Raw genomic sequence first — 25,693 nt, forward strand, 5'->3', positions numbered from 1 at the left:
TTCGGAATGAAGATTTTTGTTTAATTGTCCTAATCTCGATTATATATGGTCCTCAATTATAGTCGAAATTACGTTATTTTAGATGCAAATATCCATGACTTATACGCGGCCTAACACGTTAATGATTCTGGCTAAGTTTCAGTGACAAAATATTCCTGACTACGTTAAAATCACGTTGAAAGTTTATTACGTTTTCGAAGCGAACGTGATAAATGCAAGTATTATTTATGCAAATGTGAGGATTGTTAGTGTTTGTCGGTTTATTCATGTTTCTCATTACTTAATGTAAACTTCATTATTTGTACACAACGAAATCATTTTCAAGGCTTTATGTTGTCATGCAGAAGTTTACGAACCCTAAGCGTGTTAATTGCTCGTCCTATTAGCGGCTAACCTTCACCAAAGAAATCTCTTTGAGGTAGTCGTCATGATTTACGAGGTCGAAGTAATATTGCGAGTTTAATGAATATATGTCAAGGTGCTATTGTACCAACATGTTAAAGGTGCTCTTAGCATTCGCACATTAGAGGATCTACTTTAAAAGATGTCAATGTGGCTGTAGTTACTGCCAAGGAATTGGCCTTATGAACTTCAAAATGTGGGCTTGACAATACGAACGATGACAACATGAGAAGACCGCTCGACGGAAAATATTGTCTTCGCAGAACAAGTAAACTTCTTGCTGCTTCATTTTGTAGCTTGTATGATATGATCCATTTATTTAATAATCTGTGTGGATATACAATATGTACAGGGCGCAGTGTGCCAGCCATAGACGAATGGCTGTAGCACATAATCTATCGGTAGTCAATTTTCGCTACGGCCAATACCGTTACCTTGTTGCGCAGTAATTGGTGCAAGATCAACTTGTACCTTTCTCAATCGTCATTTTGGGCTGGGTCACAGCCTGATCTATTCGCTTCGTCAAAGGGTACAAGAGCAAGCAGAACTGACTAACATTAGATGTCAGTGAAGCCCAATCATGCGGGCCTGTATAATCGACCGGGCACTCGCGAATCCCAACTTTCCTAACGCATCCTTTTCCAAGTCCTTTATCTGCTGCTGACCGGTACAAGCTAACTGCCAATGACGCCAAGTTGTTCACGCACTCGTTCATATTTCCGCGTTCCGTCCGTCGTTCACTAGCCCTTTACCATTCTATCCCTCCCTCTTTCCAACCGACTGTCTTCGTGAAGTGTTTTTTTTCGACCTCGAATCATTTTCTTTTTAACTCTCCTTTCGCGAGCCTTCCCTCTTGTCCGGCATGCGGCACCGCCATGCTACACCTGCCATCGTTTCTCTCTCACTCTCCCTTGAAAGAGGATTTCCCTTTCCACAGTGGAGTGGTTCAGTGTTTTCTTTTTGACCTGCTTAGCTCCGCATCCTCTTCTGCCAGCGAAGTGAGCCGTCATCCAGCCAGCGACCGCCGGTTACTGCTACGCCTTCGCAGTGAGCTAAATCGAAGCATACCAACGAAACAAGGAAAAAGATACCGCTGCTGCCACCGCCATTGTAGCGACAGTTTGCTGCTTTCCACTTACCCATAGCACGATTAGCAGGGACACAAGCACTGGCTTTGGTGTGAAATAGCACCCGTAGAAGCAGGCCAATCTAACACGGAACGGCGCGACGAGACACCAGTGTTTAGCCATTGTGTGCGTGAGTGTCTATGTGTATGTGTGTATATGTGGACGTGTGTGCCCCTTGATCGACTAGCAGCAAACGATGTGCGTGCTGGCGGTCGAATAGCGGCTATCTCATTTTGCGCTGTATCAGCGTACACAGACAGATGCGCTGTTTTGGCTGTTCACTGTGGACTGACCGCCATGTCACGGAAGGATCGTCGCAAATCGAGTAACGTTCCTTTATCACATGCCTGGTACCGATAGGCCTGATTGAACAAAAGAAACGAACAGGTTTAAAGTTTTACTAAACTAACATAATTGTGTCTCACACTATATCACGCGGATAGATTCGCAGACGTAGAAACTAGAGCGTTCCATAGCTTCTGGGTTGATGATGCAGAAAGTCGTGTACCGGTAAGCGTTGTCACAGTGCGCTAGGAAGGAAAAGTGCAAGTTTCTTGGAATAGAGTTTTACCGGCAGCCGTAAGAACCAGTGAAAATAATAGTGCTGGTGAAGTGCTCGTCGGCCACTCAACTCAGCTATGTAAGCCCTATTATCTGTCAAATGAGCGAACAATGTGATGGTATCGAGGTCACAGCCTGAATAAGAAGGGTAAATTAACTCCACTAGAACTACAACGCTACATCGAGTGCAGTGCTATATGCACACGAGCTGCTATATTACCCTTGTACGCTCGAGAAAACGTGTAAAAATGATTTATAATTACATATTCTATCCCGTTATATTGATCACCATCTAACAAGGAACGTCGCCACTATCTTTAGCCAGTATGTAGAAACGCTGAATCTAGTTAGTTGAATTAGAACACAAATGTAGAAAAAATTCCTACCACCACATATTGCTAACAGGGTATGCTTTTATATATGCAGAAAGAAGTTTGATTTACAAGCACCGTCGGCATCGATATTCTGCCAGAATGTCTAATACAGATCATTTGAAAAATAAGAGATCAGGCGTCAAAGCAACCCTTTGCAAGAGCTAGTGCTAGAAAAATCCCGCAAGTTGACTATATTATCTGTCTGCTTTGAAATAAGAATCCTGTAGTGATCTAAACTGACTGTAACCTCTATTAATATCAATACGTATGCTTATATAAGGCCATATATCTTCCAATTCAATAGCTTCAAGTCTCTGTTTCGAATGGGGCAATTATTTAGCTTTACATTTATTTTCCGAATATTAAAACAGGTATTACTTTTTTTATAAAATCTTTAAACAGAAAAGATACACTTTTAACGATGTATAGTTGTACAGGATACGCGCTTATTAGTTTAAATAGGAAACGTGGCAAGATGATTTACCGCCGTATAATCAATTCTGAAAAGGACGCGTCCAAAAATTGATCAAAAGCTATGCGCATACTGTATAAATCCCCTGTTTTACTCTACCGACTACGCCAGAATCGTACATTATTTTTTTTACCATCACTGCTGCCGTTGTCTTGGAAACTATCTGATCAGCAGGTTTACGTAGCTCACTATTTTCGTTTTACCTTTTGATGAGTGTCGTAGCAGGTACTTCAAAAAAGTACAAGTGCAGCCCGTAGCGGAGGGTAGTAGATAAATAAATAGTATCGTATATAGGTAGTAGGTAAATAAATAGTAGTAGTAAATAAATAGTAGTAAGTAAAATACGTCCAAATAGGGGCTGGCTGCCTTTCCGCATTCGCTTATTGACTACGGTACAGTGAAGTGTGGCTTGTTCAGTGCTAGCCGGAATGCCGGAGACGAATCTTTACCGCATGTCGAACAGAGACCGACGGTGACGGTAGAAGACGGGCGAACGAAGAGTTTACAGAGTCGAGGTTCCGGGGAAGGGGGCAAGGCAGTGGCAATTGCGGACAAAGGGGATGGACGGGGGAACTTTAGTCTGGGCAGCCGCTGGCTACTTTCTGCAACTCATTCAATCGGTTCTTCTATATCATGCTCTGTATGCCGGCCGCTATTCTCAACACGGTCGGACAGCTCTACGGCTAGAACAGATGAACGAAGCTGGGTTTAACTTTCTCCGTTTTCCGGGGAGCGTTGACAAGAGAAAAAAAGTAGGAGAGAAAACGACCATCGACCAAGTCTGATAGCGGAAACTTTTCCGAAGAATTGGAAAGATTGTTTCCTCTCGAGCGCTCTCTAGCCGTTTACTCACTCACTCACTACTATGCCTCCTGCGCTGCGCGCCTTACGCTGCTTCCGAGTACCTCCCACAATCCTGCTCCTCTCCATCACTACTCCTCCCTCTATACCCTCGTTCTCAGTCAATCCCCTTTCCTCGCTACAGTCCACCGAGTCTCTTTTCTCAGATGCGAGGGAAACAGAGATCGACAAACGAATCTGTTCTCTCACTTCAGTTTCATCTTCTCTTTTTCTCACTATTTTACTCGCTCTCTCGCTCTCTATCTCTCTCTCTCCATATATATATATATATATATATATATATATATATATATATATATATATATGTGTGTGTGAGTATATACATTTTTTTTTCTTTATTGCGATGAGACAGGAGCCAGTAGCAAAAAAAATCTCTGTAGAAACGTAAGCACGCAATTTTCCAAAACTGAAATTCAGGCGACTTTGGGGTAGAAGTAGAGGCTGACATTGCCAATGAAGAAGAACAAAGAAAAGTGTCCATTCGTTCATCCATTCGTTCATTCGTTTGTTTGCTTGTTTGTGCGCCTATCTGCCCGACCGACCGCCCGCCCGCCCGCCTCCATCTCGGTGAGCAAGCGGGAACTGTGTCTACGCCCAGACGGTAACGGATGTGGATGGAATGCGGCCTTTTCGTTTCTTGCTAAGTGGAACAAGACTCCGTTTTTTTGTTCACCTGAATGTTCGGAGCGATCGGACGCGGTTTAAAGCGCTACTTCTGCTGTTAACGGCAAGCAGGTAACGCAGATTGTCATTCTATTTTGAAGGAAGAAGAAACAAAACGAAAAGAAGGACGAAATCGACATTTACGAACTCACAGACGTACACTCTCAGATAGTTTGGGTCGTTCTTTTTTCTTATCTGTTATTTGAGTACGGTAATATATGGGGAAAGATAGTAAACGAACTGGGATTGCGAATAACTATAATAAGAGGACAACGGACGAGTTGAACGGAACAACAGGTGTAATCCCCCCTCACTCAGAGCCAGCAGTTGTTTCATCGACTTAAGAGAAGTGTTTTCTGGATTTTAAGGCCGCACTAGTTTGGACTGAGGAACAGACAGTCGGGCAGATGAAAAGGGTAGATAAGTAGGATTTCGTAGCAGGCTTGAGGAAGGCTTATTGAAAGCGAGCTACTCTAAAAATGAAGATTATTTTTTTGTTGATGTACTTTATTACGAACAGCGCCTGTTTCCCCCGCAGTATTTTAGTGTTTTTCCCGTAACGCAGAACAAAGGAATTTCTTTCTTGTTTCGATTACGTCGTCTTTATATTCATCGCCTCGTTGTACTTTATGCCTGCCTTCATTCTGCTGCCAGTTCTGCTAATACTGATGGCAACGGCACCGAAAGCGATGATCACGATGATGTTGTAAGTGAGGATGACAATGCTGGATCGTTTTCTACCAATTTTTTCCGCCATCATAGCCATCGCCCCGTGAGCTATTGCCGTCAGAAGGGCCTAGTTCGTTCCACGATCCGGCTCGATCCTGTATTGGAAAGTGCTTTGGTGCTCGGCCCGAACGGCCTCAATAGACGAAGCGGAACTACCTCGCACGAGACGAGTGGATCTCTTTTTGTCCGTCGTCCACTGCATACGTTTGCGTCTCATACGGTTCCTGTTCTTTTCAATCTTTCTCTCAGTTTGTCATATTCTCATCGCTCTTGTCAGTTTGTCCATGAAAGCGAAGCAGCAGCAGCTGCTGCTGCAATTGTCGCAGCAACGAATCCACGAAGAATTCACTTTGGCCGTAGTCATCACTGTACCAGTGTCTCGATTGCCAAACACAGTGAGACAGTAAGTTGGGAAAGCGTTGGCGAACGGTAGAAGGAAAGAGTCTTGGACTTTGAACGGATGCACAAGGCTATGGGACGACCGGTGGTGAGATGACCGAAGCAACGGAAATGACAAAACTATCGCCAAGAAAAACGAGTCCCTTCTAGTTGAGGAAAGGAAACAACGAGCGATAGCGGCTGATGGATGAAAAGTGGGCGTTTAGTTCATTCGTCTGGTAAACCGCTAACTACAGGCCGCCAAGCATTGTGTTTTTATTGGAAAATTTCTCGTATTGGCATTTGCCGAGAGGATGAATTCAGAGTAGATTTTTATAAGTACCATTGGGATCCATAAGACGACTTTGAAGAATTTCATAAAGATTAGTGGAAAAAGGCGTAAAATCAATACATCTGCTTTGCTGAACCTTTATTATGTATCTGTGCATAGACTGGCAAAAAAAAAATCAGCTTCATATAAAGTTCAAAATACCCTACTAGGCTGAGCTAAAGAAGGTTGCCCTTGTAGACTTTTATGACAATACTCACGCGAGGAATGTTCGACAAATCGCCAGTTGTATAAGAATATGATTCTTTTCTGAGTTTAAACTCCCATCTGATGCGAATCTTTGTATAAAAACCATGAAAGGGTTAGAGTGCCTATTCTCTATAGTTATTTTCGCCTGCCTTTATATATGATCCCTGCAGGCATTGTTACCATATGGCGCAACGTGTGTTATAGTTGAGGATAAGGCACGGAAAAATTTCACAGTCTTTCCCTTCTTATAGTATATGGGCACCTACCGAATTGGTGTTCCAGCTTTGCTTGTCTATTTGATTGCCCCCACGGTCTATGCTAAACGCTGTTTCCGTAGCGCCAGGAATTTCGCTTTCGTTGAAGCTCTCCAGCGCAAGCTGGCGCAATCGGCTAAGTTTTTGCGCTTATCGCCTTCCGTCAGCTTTTGTCAGGTCTTCCAAGGCCGATGGCGCACATAATCCGCACATAAGCGCGAACGAAGACCTAAGAATGGTACTCACACAAGGGAAGGGTTCTTACATGGTAGCCGATGCGTTTATTCTGTGGTGCAAAATATGTGTTTGTAGTGTAGTGCATTTATATAGATTTCTCGCTAAGCTGTGTAAGTGGATAAGTTGATTTTCTTTAGTTAGTAATAATATAATGCTATGTGATGTGGCTTACTACTTGTAAAAGATACTAGCTCAGTATTTATAACAGTACTTTTAGTACAATGTAGCCTTATCTATGTGTATTTCTATATCCACGACGTTATTTTTCTACATTTAACACGCTTTTGTCTGTTACGTCGAAGCTCATATTGATCATTAACATATATATGAATAGTGAAGTAACTGTTGAAAACATAAATGACGGGCGGTGTCTCGAGCAGAACGGAGGGTCTTGGACCGGAAACGGTAGGACCCTTCAAAACCGAGAAGTTTCGCCAAGTCGATCCTGGCCTGGCTGGGAAAGCAACCCACCCCAATTTAGAAGCGTTCTTTCTCTGATCATGCCAGCCTAATCCTAGACGCACGGTAACGAGAAAGGTAATACGCCTTTTCTATATGCAGGTGGTAGGCCAACGCACCTCTCCAACATAGACTTCATCCCAGTGGGACTGCCAACTGGCTGCAGCGGAAAACTGACTGTTGGGAACTTTTTGTTAATCGATATCGTGTTTCGAACCATACATGCGCCCCGTAAAGGTAGCAGTGATGGCTCTGCCACACCCTCTTGGCTACTGGCGGCGTAAATGTTGCGGTGGAACTGCCGCAACCAGAACAGATTTGTCGAAGGGCTGTCGCTATGAGGCTGTAATACAGTTTGTAGAATGGATAATCTCAACGGCAAAACCGAATCTGATATTTTTATAAAAACTGCCGAACTGTGATAAAAATTATAATGCAAATCGAACAGTGTGTACACGTATTTACGTGTTCTTACAAATATAAAACATGACACTGGATCAATATTCAACAACTGAAACTTCTGTTTCAGTTGAAAGCAGCTTAACGTTTGTCATGCATTAACTTGACAAAACTTCTTCGATGAAACGAAATGGAAATTTGCATCAGGCTAACCTCAGCCAGGACCAGGCTAGCAATACCTTTTCCTACTATGCATCAGCTACCGTTCTAGGTAATAATCGAACGTGTCTGTTATAGTAGTTGTGTTTTACGGGCGAAATTTTTTGACTTTTATACATCTGTTGCGCGACGAGAAACTTTCGTACTAAAGATGTACTATATATATGGCAGATTTATAAGTTCTTCTGGCAACAACTACAACCGACTAATTTCGAAACACTTTGATACCCACGAGTCAATCCGGCAACAAACATGCCGCATAGTAACAATAGGTGCGTATGTTGATGTAATTTCACTCGAGATTAATGGTAGCAACAAAACCTGTCGAACATCTCTGAGGATTTCGGATACTTCTTTTACCTATTTTATTTTCGTGTGTAACCAATTTGTCCTTTTACTAGTGACGAACTTTCAGTTCTCGTAAATCTTTTCTACTCGTTTGATCTATAATCAGCCACTGGCCTTCACTCACCTGCTGCTCCGTAGAAGCGCGTTATTGTTCATTTTTATTGACTATTTTTGGAATTTTGTCCGCTAAGTTGTCGACAACACAGTCATGCAAAACAGAAAGGGCCAATGTACTCCGACACAAGCTTTTACAGTGCCTTGTCTCTGCTTAAAAAAGAAAATGCGGCTTCGATTGGGTCATTTGAGTTACCAAGCTTCACTGAGAGCCGATGTGATCAATACCCGACTCAGCCGTTCGTTGATACATTCGGTACCAGATTTTGTCGCTGTCCACAGCAACGGGAACGATAAAATTGCATGTATATCATCTTCAGAGTAAAGCACTTCAATATACAACATCGAGCGCGTAAAGTTCACCCTAAGAAGGATCTAAAACCGTATGTGTACGTTAGTACCCGCACTAGAAAACCGGCAGCAATTTACACTGCGCAATAGCTGTGTTATCCTGCGCTCGAGACGAACATCGAATGAATTAGTTATAGGCCATTTTGCATATATTTAATAGAATACAGCGGCAGCTGATTCGGCCAGAGGGAAATCATCTGTGATCTTTTTCTCTACCCATCGGCTTTAGATCGCCGCGTTTTATGTTCCACGCCGGACAATTCTACGAGATCGAACTAGCTCGATGTGACTAGCTTGGATGGAGATTTTCATTGTCGGTTAGAGACAAACTTTGTAAATTATTCCAAGCCCAGGCTATAGATTACGGGCCTAGCAGCTTATCCAGCAATAGGCCAAGCGTCCATCGTCTTCGAGTATTTGACGATAATAAACAGACAGGTAAATGTTGATTAGGATATTCTCAAAGATTATGTACATTAGGCGTAACATGGACATGTTCCTCTTGAACTTTGATCTAAACCATTCGTTCTTCATTTTTTCATGTTCTATTTCAATAATAATACTAACGAAAATTCGATTTAATTCGTAGTCGCTGTTATTATTACCATCAGTTACTGGTAGCACCCGAAAGCACCCAACCAGCATTCCGGTTCCAAAAAGATGCTTACCATGACAATCCAATAGATGGCGCTTGATCAAAGGTTTTTCCAAACCCGAGCATATATATACGCGTACGCATATTGCGCTTTATTAGAAAGCAACTAATAGGGTTGTTCCAGTGGATTCGCTGCCGATACGAGCGGCTCAAAAAAGGCACGACCTGCTACATAGGAACAGTTTTATTATATGAGCGATTAGCATTAAGGCCTGAGGATCTCCAGAATCTCGAATGAAACATCGTCAACAAGCGTGTATCGCACATGCATCGCGGGCATCAATGATACCATTGAAAGAAATAAAGGATGAGCTGTGGACTAGGGCAATGAAGACCAAATCAGTTTGGCGGTCCATCTAAATTTGTCCACTTAACCGCCACTTCAAGATTTTACTATATTTAGAAAGAAAATCGGTTAGCAGAGGATCCAGATTCTCAAAAGCTGCACCAGGTCATCGATGTGTGGTACTAATAGCAGCTAATATATTATACCGAATCTGACTTACGTTTGATTTAATCAGTCTGGTCATAAAATTGACTGCCGTGGGTACGTAGCTCCTCGATATCTGTTGTTAGATTGATTTAGACATTCGGTATCAGCTAGATCACTGTGCGTGCTAGATTATATTAATCTAGCACGCACAACACCACTCCATATTCTAATTATTATGCGCCATCCTAATTATAATTTTGAAAAATCCATATGCACTAAAAAACGTCAACCAGCGAACTTTGCGGTACATTTTGTTTCCGTTATTTTCCTTTATATAATGCAATAAGGTAAATCGGACCGTTAGTTATTTATGCGCAGCAGGTGTGGCTGTCCCCTAACAGAATATGATGATTAATCAAATAACTTCAAAAAAACTACGCTGTCGGTATCGCAGAGTTTGTTCAGACCTTCTGCAGGCCCGACCGCTTCGAAGCTTTTATAATAGATCTAATAAAGACGTCGAATGACACTGGTGTGAACTGCGAAACAATACTTTCCGTAAAAGCTCATTAAAGTGCTCCGTAAAGAAACTGTACCTTATTAACTATCAGATACTAGAAAAATTATTTAATCCAAAGGAGGATTTTTTTTTTTAGTATCTGATAGTTTATCCAACGAAACAATGACACCAAAGTTCTCTTAACGCTTTTAGGTTTTAATATCGAAATTCTCGTAGTGTTCTTTTCGTCTAAACGCCGGCCAACAGCTGACATCTGCTGTCAATCTGTATGCTATAGGCCCTTTAGGTTTGTTAGCAGTGCTCAGTCACATACGTCTTGCGTGAAAAGAGAGGTAGAGACAGGGGGTCGCAGAAATGCTTCGCTAAGCCTGCTGTCGAAGTTCCTTCTTCTGCTGCTACGTGGTAGCCACTGATCGAATTACCTTGATTTCCTGCGGCCGTTCACTGCGCGGGGCAGTTTACGCCTAGACAAATGGATACTGGTGTATCTATGTCTTTTAGGGGTCTGCTTCGTGAAACTACCAGCTTACAGAGTTATGTTCAAGAGAGACAAGAAATGAATCTGGCAAGAACAAGATGGATCCAAATGGACGAAAGCGAAACAAAAAGAAATGGCGTCGTGCTATCTAAAGAGAGAAAAGAGACCTGGATAGGCAAGAAAACACAACATGTTTGGGGGTAACGTGTTCGGTTTGTGTTAAAAATCTTAAAAACGCCCCTCCGTAAGACATCGATGTAAACTAGGAAAGTACTTTTTTTTCCAATGGGTTTTTCGGTAATCGTTGTAGATTTTGAAAGCAAGCATTCAAATAGATGCAGAAGTTTTTCTAGTCTCTTTATAGCACCGCATAAGAACATCAATTGGATAATAAAGAGTTGGGCTTTTAATTTTGCCGTCTTAAGCACCAAAAACGGCGTTTTTCTAGAAAGACAGTTAAACACTTCGTAGGTTCATTAACGATTCCGCCCTGCGAACTTCTCGAGCAACCTTACCTCTGGATGGGATATTGAAAGTTAAAGTCTGCTTCATCTTCGAATAGCAGGATAAACGCAATATGGTAACGGGGATTGTGTCGCAGGGTGGCAAAGCAGTTTCAGCCCGATTGCGTTCAAACGAAGTGTAATAGTTTGCTCGCTTCATTTAAACGGACAAAGCGGAATTGCTCCTAATGCCGTCTGGTGAGTATGTGTACAAAAGCGACATATTTATGGACCTGGTTTATATGCTGTATTTTACTTTGCATGATATCTATGCAGTTTAAAACTTGCTCGATATAATAAGTAGTAAGCCCTGTAAACGGGTCTTTTTCTTATAAGTAGTGTTTCGTTCAGGCGGTATCTCCTTCTGAAGCTCGCTTCCAACGATGACCACTTGATCCTTTGGTGCCTTGCCTCCCTAGGCACTCAATACATAATATGATTTTATAGCTCGCTTTTTTGGTTGAGTCCGGAGCAGATCTCCAAGATTTAGCCTTCTCCTTGACAGCCGGTTACTAGCTTCAGTCGAAAGACTGCTTTTTTTTCATTGAGTCTTTCGTCGTCCACGGCAATACGTGTACATGAGGATGTGGTCTTTTTTGCTTCTGATCGAAGTTATGATAGAAAAATGCTCAGACCTGTTTGCTTACTTCCGAAGGCCGCAAAATGCCCTTGGCTTACCGCTTTTGGTTGTCGTCGGGTGGGACTTCCCCTCGAACCTCGGATCGCGCTTGACTTGACCCACGGGACATTGACCACACCTGAACGCTTGCGCGTGAGGATAATTAATGAAGGGGTTAATTGATTATTAGTGAAACCACGATCAAAGAGGCCGTGATTATTCATGTTGTCGGTATTGCGCCGGTCGAAGGGAAAAATAGAAAGCAGTAGGGTGGGCACAAGTAATATTTAATCGAGTCCATATTATAATTACGCTATATACGCAGGGTTACGTTAGTTCCTACTTGCTTGTTTACATTTTTATCAATTCAAAAGATTCGCTAGCGAGGATGTTATAAAAAACACAGCTCACACCGATCAATTAATAAGCGAATTTGTACGAGCCACGTAACTACGCCGCTCAATGCTGTTCTTCCGTTTATAGATACTACTATTAGACATTGTCTTATTACTGCATTAACATTTACCTGAAGTGCCTCAGCAGTCGTAGGAGCTCAGCCGATTAGCAGTACCGCCTTCCATCCGCTGCAGTGAAAATGATTTCGCGACACCTCAGCGAACGTATAAACATGTCTCAGCCATAACCGCTAATCCGATATTGCGTATGTTAATTTGGTATGCCGCTTCTTCAGTCGAATGCTCAAAGGCGTCAACGAACCGGCAATCCTGACGAACACTTAAACCCTCTTCCAGTCACATTCAGCCATGGGTTTTGGCCACCGGGTTTAGTTGTGGCAGCCGCCACCGCCGTTGCTGCTACTGCAATATTTATGCGGTCCTTGTTTTATTTTCGCAATCCACTGCATCTGTCGGTTTTTCTGTTTACAGATACGAGAGAACTAGCATCGGTTCGACTACTATCTAGACAATAAGCTTTCCGGTTGATCGTTATTTGTAAAAATGACCTGCTCGTGGTAAGCTAATAAACAATAGATCGCACTTTTATTCGTTCGTGCCCACTGCACATCTAACGTGATCAACGTTCGACAAGACTATAAACAAGCGCATCTTTACTGCACATAAATGATTGTAGTTAATACTGTACCCTTGCACGTACGTGCAGTTCACGTGTGTGCGAGTGCTTAATTAGAAACGACCGATGTTGAACGTGCTGTAAACGGTACCAATTGGTTGAAGCTAAAAGTTGTTGAAAAAGGTGTCGAGGAATGCGCGTCAAAATGCACTCCAGATGGACTAAGACGGCGGAACGGAAAACTATCAGACAGTGATTAGAGACGTATTGATGACTGCTTATAAATGCTTAGAAAACATTTCCTTCTTGAAATACTGAATATTATACACAAAGTCGAGTTGGATATAAAGAAATTAGCTTTTGCATTAGCATTACACACGAATGCATTAGTATTTCCATAAACTAGCACAATCTTTCCTGATAAAACTGCCGTTCATCCACTCCATTTCTCTTAAACCATCTAACTTCCATGGAATCATTCTATTCTAGGGCTTATTTTAACCTTGCTGCTTTGCCATCGTTGATTTATTGCACCCATCCATTTGTGATTTCAAGTTTCCCTGACAAGCGATTCCACGTTACCGTGTGAGTGCTTAGTTAAGACAACCATCATCGTCTATCTAGGTGGAAAACAATCTGCTCCTATCGTAGCTTCTCTTATCATTGGTGCTACTGAGAACATCTTCGCGAGACTCCCCTTTTTTCCAATTAAATATATGATATTGCGCTGCAGACCCCAAGGTCATTGTTAACGATTTTGACAGACGGGGACTGCAACATGTCATATCTGCATCGATGAAACTCTTTCTGTAAAACTCAGCGGAACCGTCAACACGAACTCAATCGATTATCCATTGCGCTGGGTCTTAGAAATGGGAACCGAGCTAATGTACATGCTGTCGCGCTACGCGAGTCTGCCTGGCTGGCCACTTCTCTTTCCAAACAGTAGTTATTTCTCTATTATACAATTCCTATAGAACACGTCCACGACGTTTACGCTGCACTTACTTATATAACATATATATAAATACATATATGTAATATGTGACAATATAGTAATGCTAGAAGTGATAAGTGACACTGTCCTTGTTGACTGATGAGGTCTTCCGAATTTTGCGGTGGCGGTCAATACATGAAAACAATTTCCGTGAGCTCGTCCTGCATGTTATTTGTATCCTTTGAATTCATTTTCGTCTGCTTTTGTTTGCTTGTAAGGTAGCCACCACGAGAGCGAGCTTGCCTCAGCAAAAAACAGTTTACGTTGGATATAGCCAGTTTTAATTGTGCGTCGAACTAATTAGATTATACAAGTCGTCATTGAGACTTCAGCTAAGCTCTAGTTAAGCAAGATACGGGACGAAGCGTCGTAGCAATGGCGTCCAATGAAGCCGCCACGCAGGCTATCTGCGTCTGTCCATTATTTGATGCCCAGTCGCACCAATGACAACATCAGTTTCGAGAACGCCCATGTTTTTCTCCTGTGTACGCAGTTATCCGCCTCGTGGAACCAGATTCAATCTAATTTTGTTTCGTAATCTACCTGATAATTTTGCCTTTTTTCGGACTAGTGTAACAAGTGTAGGCAAGTCAGCAGCTACAGAGAAGCAGCATATGTCATAGTTCTGTCGCTTAGATAGGCCAGGAGCAAGGAACAGTGTCGGCCGTTCTTTCGCTTTTGTGAGATCAGCGCGCGTAAGACGTTATTGCTCAGCGTCGGAAAGCGAAAACGGCATCAAGATGAGATTTTGTACGCAATCACGGCGACAATCTTCTGATGATGTTGAAGCCACCGCTTGATCGGTCATCAATGTTGATGCCTCAGTTTGTGTTGTTCCTTCAGCTGGCGCCATTCTGTATTGATTATCAGTTACGGTCCGTTCGTGTAACGCACTCAACAACAGGTCCATCGGACGGCAGCGGATACAGCATTAAATTGCGAATAAATTGTTAACGCCGCCAAAAACGTAATTATCATTGTCGTTGCTAAAACCAAAAAGGCCGCGGTTCCTGGTCACTCAGTCGACTAGGAAAATGAAGAAAAAGAAACGCCAATAGCGGCAGGTTCAAGACTACTACTGCCACTGCACACAAGCTACTTCTGCTTTTCTGGGACACCGTTTCACGTACACATATAGCATGTCTATATGCGAGTGTGCTCATTACGAAGCCGTTCTCGTCGCCATAATGATGCCGCTTCTGCCACCCATGTAGCTGTCGATGCTTCCGCGCCTGGTCGTTGGCGCACAAGCAACCAAAGGAAATGTCTTCCCGATAGCTTCCATAAGTCACGCGTATGAGTGAGGTTATAAGCGTTCGTCCAGTACTACAGCTGATATAACAATTTCTAATTTTTCTTTTTTCACTTGCCCCAACAACCATATACCTCGCGGCTGAAAGCGAGGCGCGTGACATTAGCAAAGCTTTTGCTTCGAAATAGAAATGATCTTCGAACGGCGGGCGATGTACATTATATGGCCGAAGAGAAATTCATATTTTAATTTATCTTGCTTTCATTCAGTAATGATATCCGCTATAGTTAGAGCGGATTCTACGGATTTTTCATTTATGACGCTTACCTGAAACAATTTTCGGCTAGGAATAGGGAAAAGACTGACATTAGCAGATAATATCCGTTGTCGCATGCCAGAAAGGACGGAGGCTGCCAGCATCGCAATGGTAACCGATAGCGTCACAAGCACCAATGCGGGACCGATATATATTTGTAGCGACCGGCCAACGGAGTAACCGACTCAGGGACCGCCCAAAGGGGTAGACGTGGCAGGGGCGCATGATGGGGCGCACACGACTGCTAGCCGACTATCATCCTGATCCGCTTACTTCTAATAACGAGTTTCTTTCGTTTCGATGCATTGGCTTGTGCCAGCCATCGATAATGAGACGGACGCAGCGGCGGAGGTGGCAGCAGTCGCGTTAGAAAGCGGCTTCAGCTCTGCCGCTTCGTTTCCATCCATTGGATGCGAGGTCGAAAGCTGGCGTGAAACGGATAGAGTAAGGGATAAATCGAACAGAGAGAGAAGAAATATTAATGTATGCGATTAAATTTGATTGTGGTTGTGTTATCGATAAATTACGACTAGTAAACATTCGATTTCTAACCGAAAAACCGCACGGTGAGTGGCGGCTTAGATACATCACGAAACTGTATATTGTTGTACATAGAAAAGTCTAATATTTAGATAATAGGGTTGGAGCCTTAGGAAACGAAACCTTCAAAGATCGGTCGGTAGAGCGGGTCATCCGATTGTGGCAGACATCTATTTGACCTTTACGTATTGAATGAGACCTTTTCAGAATTCTGAAATTCCAACTACGCCTTTTCAGATTACCCATCTGCAAGCAAGGTCTTAGCAACATTTCCTTATCGATCTTAGCGTTAGAGCATCGGCAATTTGTTGGTAGTACTGAGATTTATGCAAGCGGAAAGGTGAGGTTATCAACAACTGACGGCAGATGCATGTACGTATACAAAAAATGCAGTTCAAAGAGAGCGGCCGAAAACGAACACACGAATAGATTTTACAGCTGCTCCCCCTGAAAAATGACTTCACTGCTACGTACCCGTCCAATAATCTGTTCCTACCATCTGATCGAACGTACGGCGAGTCTATGTGAGATGTACACCGGATCAGAATTGCCTGTACACGTATGCATGGCCCACCATTTAACGGAGCTAAATAGTTAATCATCAGTCGGCAAATTAGTTCAAGTCAACGTAATAAACCTGGTGCCAATCCGGTCGGAAGTAACCCTGGCGAATTCCGGTATACTTCATTTCAAGCGGATTCGCTCGTCGCCCGGTATTACAACGAACTTCCCATAACGGACGCTGATTGTGGAAAAGTCGGACTCGTTTAATACATCCAGATTTGCTGTGGCGAGCGGATTGCGGTACCAAATCTGCTTCGGCTGTCGGGGTCGCCACCTGACGTTCTGTTGGAAACGTCGGTGCATCGTCTAATGCTATATCTCACTTTCTCCTGGACGGGCCACCCGCATTACTTGTAGACGGCTTGTTTCAATTCACCCCTCCACAAACTCGCGTTTTGGGAGCACGCGATATTTTTTAGCTGTCACAATAGCTAGCACTAATGCGAGAGCAATATATGTTTCCAACTCGAGAAGTCCCCAATATAATATGAGACTAAAAAGTAATGGCCCAACAATTTCTGCTACTTCAGCCTTATGCTTATTTATGCGTTAGAAATCGATATTGGAATTTGCTAAATATCTTCATTGGATTCCATATTGAAGTTCCGTACAATGCAATAAACCTAGCTCGAATTCTTCATTGTGGGGGTGCATTGCTTCAGATTGTTTGTGACGCCATACTTTTAGTTAGTTATTTTAGTAGAAAAAGCGCTTGCGCTCAATCTACACGATTTCGAAAAAAAAAGTTCTCTATGCTGCATCTGTGGCCTTATACTATTCTACGCTCAATTTTATAATATTCTAACAAACCTTGACTGACGTGGTACACGTATAATACGTTTTATGATTATAGTGTCTTATTCCTCCGCTATTTGCCTAATCGTTTGTAATTTCTTCTGCGCTAAATTGATCTAAAGCCGAAATCGACACGTTCGCTCTGTCGTAATACGACTGTTATTGTACTTCGCTGTCTATCCACTGGTGAGCAAGAATTGTATGTTTACCGGCCACGCCCATACATAGGTGCCTGTTTACGCCAGAAGTTTAAATGGATACATAGGTAACGAGTTATATGAAAAAATTAATGGCACATTTGCACTATAATTGGAAATACTGCAAAACAGGATATGTAGCGGATCGCAGTCGGTCATGCCCAGTTCAGGCCACAATAAATACGGCCCCCACAAGACAAACATCTGTTCATCTAAACACGTTGGTTATCCACTAATTATTTCTCTTTAGAATGGCGTGCCGGTTCCTAACATCAATCATACTAACGAGTAGAGTCGTATGAAATTTGAATTCTAGACAAGTGATATCCAGCTATTAGTGGGCTATGGGTAACCGAGCAAGTATATAGGTGCACTCACTCATTCATCCAGATATATATTCGCGGTCCCTGTTCATTCCGCGGTGAATAGGGCGACCCGGCCTTCACCTGTGCTCTGGTTAGCCTTCGCTGGAACTGTGAGCCATTGGAATAGAGTACACAACGCGTATTCAAGTCACTGGGACAGTCAAGAAACGTAATGGTGCGTTGTCGAAGAGGAAAAATCTTCTGCGCATCATGCCGATACGGATTTCGTCAAGTGCGACATCATTCCAGACGTTGCTGCCTGTACTGATGAATACTCTGGCGCGACCGGATGAAGAAATCATCAAGAAATACCTGACACCTCCTGTTGCCGGTTATTTTTCAGTCCCCTCTTCTTTCTACCATTATTACTATTATTATTATTGCTGTTATATTATTGCAATGTTCGTCAGAGGACTTGCTGGTTGATTTTTCGTGCAATGACCGGACCAATAACATGACCCCATTAACCAGACAGTCTATGAGAGTGTATGTTCTATAAAAAAACGCTTTGTTTATCATAAGAAAAATGAGTATTGCCACTTGTAGCTTCATTTGACTGCAGGCAAAAACTAGGCGGTTTACAACAGTGAGCTTATGTAGTTATACGTCTTAAGCTAATAGATCTACAGGAGAAGCTCAAGCTTTGGTATGGCTGAAACGTGGATAGTAATTGTCTGCAATGATTGTCCCTGTCGGGATCACATGGTATGAAAGCAGTAACGCTAACAGCTTGTCCAGAATCATCTGTTCTAGAAAACGGATTATTTTTGCTTGAGTAACCGCTTTCCATTAATGAGCGCTAAGAGTGATCACCGCGATAAACCGGGAGTGGGCAAAGGCGGCGAATGTTTAGAGAACAAAGGAACGCTTCGCTTAAACGAGGTCACGCAGTTCTTCACGTACTGTATTAGCTCAATCGACGGGCGTTCAATATGCAACCAGGTTGACGTGATGAACATTAGCCGAAATATGGCCTAGCGCTGAAAGCTAGCTTCATACGACGAGAATCATAAAGACTACCCAACTTGATGCTGTTCAGATTTGACTGTATAAACAACAAGAGATTCATATGATGATGGCGCTTTTCACTAACGAACTCAAATAAGCAAATTGTCAATAGATAAAAATTACTGGCCGAATAGGCCGCTCGACTGTTGGGCAAAACATCTCTTATGATGTATTGTTATGTAATGATGGAAGGGACATCTTGTACAACACTTTATATAATATTTAACTACTATGTTATCTTGACAATAATTTTTAGCTGCTTAAAATGCTGGCGTAGAATAAACTATCAAATACGCAAGATGAGATATTAGATGATAAGTGAATATCCTACTGAGGATGAAATAAGTTTTTGTCTTCCCTCGACTTTGAGACGAAACATGTATTCCTAAAGTATATTTATTTACTTTAACTCCAATTTAGTTAATAATCTAAATAAATATAGGTTAAAAACACAATGTGCCAACATTAGAGTGAGTATATAGGACTTTTTACTAAAAGAGAGATAAGGACTCATTTAATTTTACCGAAGCCTTCTAATATCGACATTATATTCGGGCTACGTTTTGGGCTCAGATATGAACTTTTTAGGAAAGTTTGATACGAGCTTTTTTCCTCCTCAGTCATACGATTCGTATACATATGATCTTTGATTGCCCTCACGTTGTCCTACCGTTTTTGAGCTCGGCCGAGTTCGGCCCCTCACGGACGTTAAGGCCACTCTGCATTCTGGTCCATGGGCACAACATGCACAGCCATCGGCAGGGAATACTCCCTTTGGCCGGCAGCGCCTCCCTCTTTAGTGGTCGGCTCGTCTTTAGCAGGGGGTTATTTTTTGTACTTTTCTCTTCTTGCCCACATAAGTCCTCTGTAGCGCTTCCACCCCAGTCCCGCGTGTTATTTCTCTTCCTGCTTTCTGTTTCTTTCTACATATGTCCTTGGTCCGCCATCTTCTTTTTCACTGTCGATTTTTAGGAATCATTTTTAGAGCTGGCGGGCGACAAACGCACGGGCGGGTGGCGGCTGACAAACCAATGCTTCGCTTCTCGTTGTCGTTGAAACTACTGTTGGTAAACGGAATCGTTCCTGCCATGACTTGCCTAGCTTCAGCGTTCCATTACCCGACGAGACCCTGGCAGGGGCTTGGCCTTTTTCTCCCATTCTGCTCCCTTATGTCCCGTAGGAGAACATAAGATTCACCCTGGTGGCAATTCTTTAACATGCAGACACACAAGCTTACAGCCTACGATTAGACTAACCACCATACCCGTATAACAGCACCCGGTGGAATAGATGGATAGACGACCAAGACGTTTGTCTAAGCGGGTTTGAGTGACGGGATGTTTCTTACCATTGCGGCTGCTGCCGCTACTACCAGTCGTTGCGATATTATTGCTCTCATCGGCGTAGTTAATATTATCATAATTGTTAGCAGTACCGGCTCACGCATCATTGTGTTCAATGTTCGACGGGATAACACTAAACGGAGGAGTTTCTTTTAGTAACGCCCGGCAAGTGATGACTTTTCGCGAGGGCGGACCTCCGCCCGTTTTCTCACGTCGTCATGCACAGCTGGCCGAAGGAAATTTAAAGTGATGGGTTAAGACCGAACAAAAGGATGGTTTGGCATATAGTGGCGTCAGGCAGCGGTAATAGGTAATCAAGAAGGCAGTTAAAAAAAAAACAATGGTAAATACAGCAACGGCGCAAGCATCAGCGTTGAGTTTCCGTCCTTATTGTCGTCAAAGGCCACGAACGTCAAACGCTCCACTTATTCCCATACCATGCCATCGGCATCACTAGTCATCACTGTCGCGAGCACTACTAGATGCTACTGCCGCTACAAAGATACTCCGTACGTTCGAGAAGACACTTTGCGGCTCACGAGGCTTGGTTGCACACAAAGGTGGTGCACACCGGGTGAAATTTCAGTTGATAGCTGGTTAAAACGTAAACGATTGGCTGATGTGGAAAAATAGCGAACAGAAAGAAGGGACGCGAGGGAGTGCAATGGTGAATCAAACGAAACAGAAGGGACGATGTACAGTGGATGAGCGGGACCAGCTGAAGGATGAGGACCGACTAGTTCGGTTGAAATATAGAGAGCAGATCCAGGTTGTGGAGCAAAATAATATCAAAAAGCCATGAGTAAAGGGTAAACGTCTGTTATCGATTGATTGAACGAACGGGACCATTGCTCGGGACAAAGGAATGTGACCCAAAATGAAGCAAACATGTTGACTGCCTTCTGTAACTGCCAGCCTCCCGCCCACCGTATGCCCTTTGCTGTTATCGTAGTTGTCGTGAATTATTTGGCCCCATCGATAGAAATGTCTACAAAATTGCATCTTTAAAAATTTAAGAACTTCTCGGAGAACTAAGAACAGAGGAGATCCTCTACAGTTTTCTACGTCATATGAGTATACCGAATATTAGTTTGAAGACAGGATACAAGATAGAATCCTTATTTGTTAACATCACAATCAGAAGGAACTGATTGGCTTCAGCTTTGGCCTATTGACTTAAGCTGGATTGGTTTGCAAAAAAAAGGGAACTTTTCATTGGACACGTTCAGATAAAAAAAGAACATGAGGGTTAAGTTCGTGGCCAAGGCCAGCCCCTCTTTGCGCGGAACGAAGCAAACGCCAAAGGAAAGAGGCACTGTTTCTGCAGTGGTGTATTTCGATTAGCCGTTTTAGATCAAACTAAAAACACAGTCACGAAAATTTTGGAAATGAGAAAAATTTACTATTGTTTTTATTATAAAAATAAAAATTTCAATACAATGAAGTTAACTTTACCAACCGTTAGTTAGAATTCCATACCATTTCTTTTTTGTATGTTTGCTTTCATGATAGCATTAGTAAAGCTACGAGTTGACCTGACGCTAAACTATATTCGATGCAACGATTGCGTATTGAGCGCCACAAACAGAGCAAGAGAACGCCATTAACATTTTTATTTTTTTGTTCTAGGTAAGTACACGGCTGAAACACACTTCAATAAAAAGGTAGATAGTTACAGTTTATGTGTTCTATCTATTGTGTGACATGTGATTAAAAATGTAAAAAAATAAACCTGATATTTTCAAGTTGTTAAGCCCTAACGTAAGTTCAAAATATTATCAGTGAAGCACACATCATGACCAGATGCATTTCTAGACTTCGCCCACCAACTCCACCTTTCAACACTTTCTAATTTGTAAATAAAATCAAATTTTTCACATTCTGCACAACCAACATAGCAGAAATCCATGTTTAACAATAGCTGAATTTTTTTAAATTATTTTATTTAACATTATATAGCATTCTAGCCGAAAAAAAGAAAAAAAAAAAATATATATATATATATATATATATATATATATTCACAACAATACAATAACGCTAGAAGGGCAGCAGCCGCACTGCAAATTGTCGCAGACCTCTGTTATTTCCTAATGTTAAAAATGCCTCGAGGTTTATACGAAATCTCTAGTGGGTATTAACTGAAGAGCGGCAATGCAGCTAGAACAACAGAAGAGTCAACGTCCGTAGAACTCCTCCGAAAAAGCCGTGTCACAATGGATTCCTTGAAATGTTCAACGGAGCTGAAGACTAAACCGAACACTATTGATGTATAGTGAGACCGTTCGATAAGAACCAGTACCAATCGTAATAGGAAATGCATGGTATCGTAATGGTCGTGCATCAGTGCCTTTAAAGTCTGAAATTTGACATTTGCTGCATTACACCCTCTATATTTATAGTCTGCCTGCAGTTGCATAGTGATTCTAGTAAACCATGGCAATATCAACGACTATACCGCTCGACTCCACCGGGTCCCGGTAGTGCATTTACTACCATCGGGTAGGTTGCGCCATCAATTCGTATTTGCCGTAAGACGCAACTTACGTTAAACATATCCCGCTTTCAAACCTTTCCACGGACATATATAGTTACATCATATCTATCCATAACTCTATTGGCAAAAGTAATTTGGAATGACATTTATATTACACTATAAACGTGCCTATCGCCACGAAACGAAAGTTTGTTTGGATAAGTGGCCTGAGAGATTGCAAAAACGAGGGATTTGTGAGTAAGAATCAGATTGTATATGGAACACATATTCCAGTATTTCTCGCGCCTGTCCTTGGGTGATTTAGCAAAAGAATCAAGAATAGTATTACTGACTTGTTGTAAAAACGACATCCAAAAAATCTAGAACTAACGAACCCATTACGATTATTCGACCTGGCGTCATTTTGGAATTCAAGATTAACTCAATCGAATCTATGCCCAATCGAAAAGGCAGTAAACAATTGGGTCGGTTATTTCTTAGCCCACCCCACCCCATCTCGGAAGCGACTGATATAAAAGCGAGCGTTTTTCTTCGTCCTTTAGTAAAGCTTAGTCAACACCTATCATAAATAAAATTGTAATCATATATTTCTTCAATAACTGTTCGATTAATATAAAGTCGAGGGTAAAACAGCGTTTGCTTCAAAGTCTGTCTAGCGAATGTTGTTGTTGTTGTTGTTGTTGTTACGTAATTCCGTGACGAAAAGAACGTCCTTATGCGACGTTCAATAAAATCAAAAAGGCGACCATGAATCAGAAGTTTTCAGAAAGCTGCTGGGCAAGATGCTATTTGATATGTGTCATTGTTGGGTGCAGGACCTAAACCCTTCTGGTCAGCGTTTATCATTAATAAGTGATAACGAGATCAAAAACATTCTTAATAGAGAGTAGCGTAGAGATCTAACGTGTGCCATTTTGGCACGTGCCATTATATTGAATATATATTGAAATATATATTGAATATATATTGAAAACACGAAATGATTACAGTATTTCTGTCAGTACTGTTGCCGTTGTGATAAACCCATCAAGTACATCTTTACTACTACTACTACTACTACTACTACTACATTGAAACTGTAGCATAAACACAACAAAACCGTCTAGGTAAATAGGACTTGTCTGCTTTTAAATCGAAACATGTAATGGCCACATAACATTTCCCAAAATTAGGTCAAAAAAAGTCGCTGAAAAAAAGGAAAGCATTGTCACAGAAACGTAATGTTAGCAGGCCGCGTTTAATGTTCATACAGCGCGATTTATGATGCAGAAATCGACGCTTGCCGTAAATACTACCTAAATTTTTAAGCTGCCCTATATTTTCTTCTGTTTCATGCATGTATTCCTTTTTATATAACATTTGCTCTCTTGAATACGTCATGGTGTCCACCTTTTATGGCAGTCGAAGGCGTACGATTAATCAGAGCGAGCTTTTTCAGTATTGGTCATCCGCAACTTTCAGAGAAAATTATTCACCAGTTTGCGTCTGACTCAGCACTATATTCGTATAGACTAAACGATATTCCTGGCTGAGACGGCCTACGTAGGGCGCGAAATGCGCCGGTGCATTGCTGCCGGGGCGGCAAGCGAGCCAGTCTTTATTTTTTAAAAAGACCAAAAAAAAAAAAGCTTTGATGCGTATCCTCTCAACTAATCATAGCTTAATGAATTACCTAAAGCATAAAAAGTAGAATCTTGGTAACGTTCCTAATGAACAGTTAAGTCTAATACGAAAAAAGATGGCAACGGGACGGCGTGCATGAAGGTCAAGATTACTTCGTGCACTTTTATAAATTGAAACCCATAGAGGAAACTGAGTTAAATTGTAGGCTAATACGATTATTCTCCATTGATGCCATCTACCCTAAGATAAGTCGTATTATAAAATCATTATTATTTCTGTAAACTGGACTTACAAGTGAATGCAAGAGAAAATGGCAATAATATTTTTCTCTATTGAAAAATTATCACCACTGTGGAGTAATCGGCGATAGTCACCGTTGAGATCGCTAATTAACCTAAATCAAAACCTATATATAGCTAATTAGAGAGCAACAGCTGAGTCCGTATGCATAATAGACCTAAATAACCCTTACCAGCACCACACGGCTTTAGTCAATCGGGACTACACTTGCCGATACGGCAAAAACACTACCAAATGTATCGTAGGGAATAAAGCTTATTGACGCTTATGAAGCTTATTGGGTCGGCTAGCTCTTTCAATTTTTGCTGACTATTCAAGTCAGTCAAACGAGTGACTCAGTGTGATTGCTGACAGTTTGTTCCACGTACACGACACGGTTTACCTTCTAGCCGAGTCATCGAACGTTGTGTCCTACTAATCTATATATTCATGTTATATTATTTCAATATTTGTCGCTATCTCTCCCATGATATTTTTCGTTCGTTAACTCTATTGAGCGGGACTGTCGATCAGCCATGCTAGTGTAAGGTTATTTTGTGTGCGAGCGTGTCGATGTTAGAGCAAACTTATATAGCCAAGGAATGAAGAAGTCTACTACCATGACGACTCGAAGATGACCACCATACGGCAGGTGATAACTTACCTGTCTACTTGCAGTTGAACTGTGCTTCAGAGGGGGGAATTCGTGAGAACATTACGAGACCCAAGCACCAGCCATTCAGAACAAGCACTTAATGGTGTTTTAGCTAGTCGATGCCGGCGAAGAGCAGATACCTCGTAGCAGCGAACGTCATCACGGAATTCGTCAGTCCAACCCAAAGCCAAGCCACTTGCCAGCTTGTTGTCGACTGATTTTTCCGCCAAGTAGTTGCTTGAAAGTGGCGTTTTCCGAAATTTCGTGACCAGAGCAGAACAATGCTAGCAAAATGACGCAAGTTTTAGTCGATCCGATTGTAGAGGACGTCGTATCTACCTCAGGTGATATCACTGGAATAATATCTGCTGGATTTTTTGCATGTGTCGGAGATGACCCACGCCGTCATTGCGTTTTGGCATTTGGCAATGATATGACTTGTGAACATTACCAATGAATGCAAGTAATGAATCGCGTACTGCGATTTGATAATTTCGAGAAACCAAGCTAAATGAGCGGACGGCGTATGAGCGCGA

General features: G+C 42.1%; 1 protein-coding gene and 1 long non-coding RNA gene across 10 annotated transcripts in view; one reads left to right on the forward strand and one right to left on the reverse strand.

Moving 5' to 3' along the window:
• Positions 1-1,394: 1,394 nt before the first annotated feature.
• Positions 1,395-25,693, forward strand: part of LOC111247395 (transmembrane ascorbate-dependent reductase CYB561-like) — a 104,038-nt gene continuing 79,739 nt past the window's right edge. Inside the window, exon 1 of one of the 7 annotated variants that reach the window (XM_086985185.1) lies at positions 1,395-2,039. In XM_086985185.1, coding sequence (XP_086841311.1) covers positions 2,017-2,039 — 23 coding nt within the window. In that variant the 5' untranslated portion in view covers positions 1,395-2,016. The other 6 variants (XM_022798234.2, XM_022798236.2, XM_022798233.2 and 3 more) reach the window with 6 other exon arrangements.
• On the reverse strand, positions 10,269-17,780 carry LOC111247397 (uncharacterized). 3 transcript variants are annotated; one of them, XR_015324904.1, is made up of 4 exons: positions 17,766-17,780; positions 15,303-15,716; positions 12,221-12,512; positions 10,269-11,840 (listed from the first exon to the last, which is right to left on the reverse strand). It is a non-coding gene; the product is annotated as an uncharacterized LOC111247397 (long non-coding RNA). The 3 variants fall into 3 exon arrangements; XR_002672100.2 differs by lacking the exon at positions 17,766-17,780 and having other exon boundaries at positions 15,303-15,748; XR_002672101.2 differs by lacking the exon at positions 17,766-17,780 and having other exon boundaries at positions 10,269-11,833; positions 15,303-15,746.

This window comes from Varroa destructor, unplaced genomic scaffold (genome assembly GCF_002443255.2).
Source record: "Varroa destructor unplaced genomic scaffold, Vdes_3.0 BEIS01000003.1, whole genome shotgun sequence".
In the NCBI taxonomy this organism is placed as follows: Eukaryota; Metazoa; Arthropoda; class Arachnida; order Mesostigmata; family Varroidae; genus Varroa; species Varroa destructor.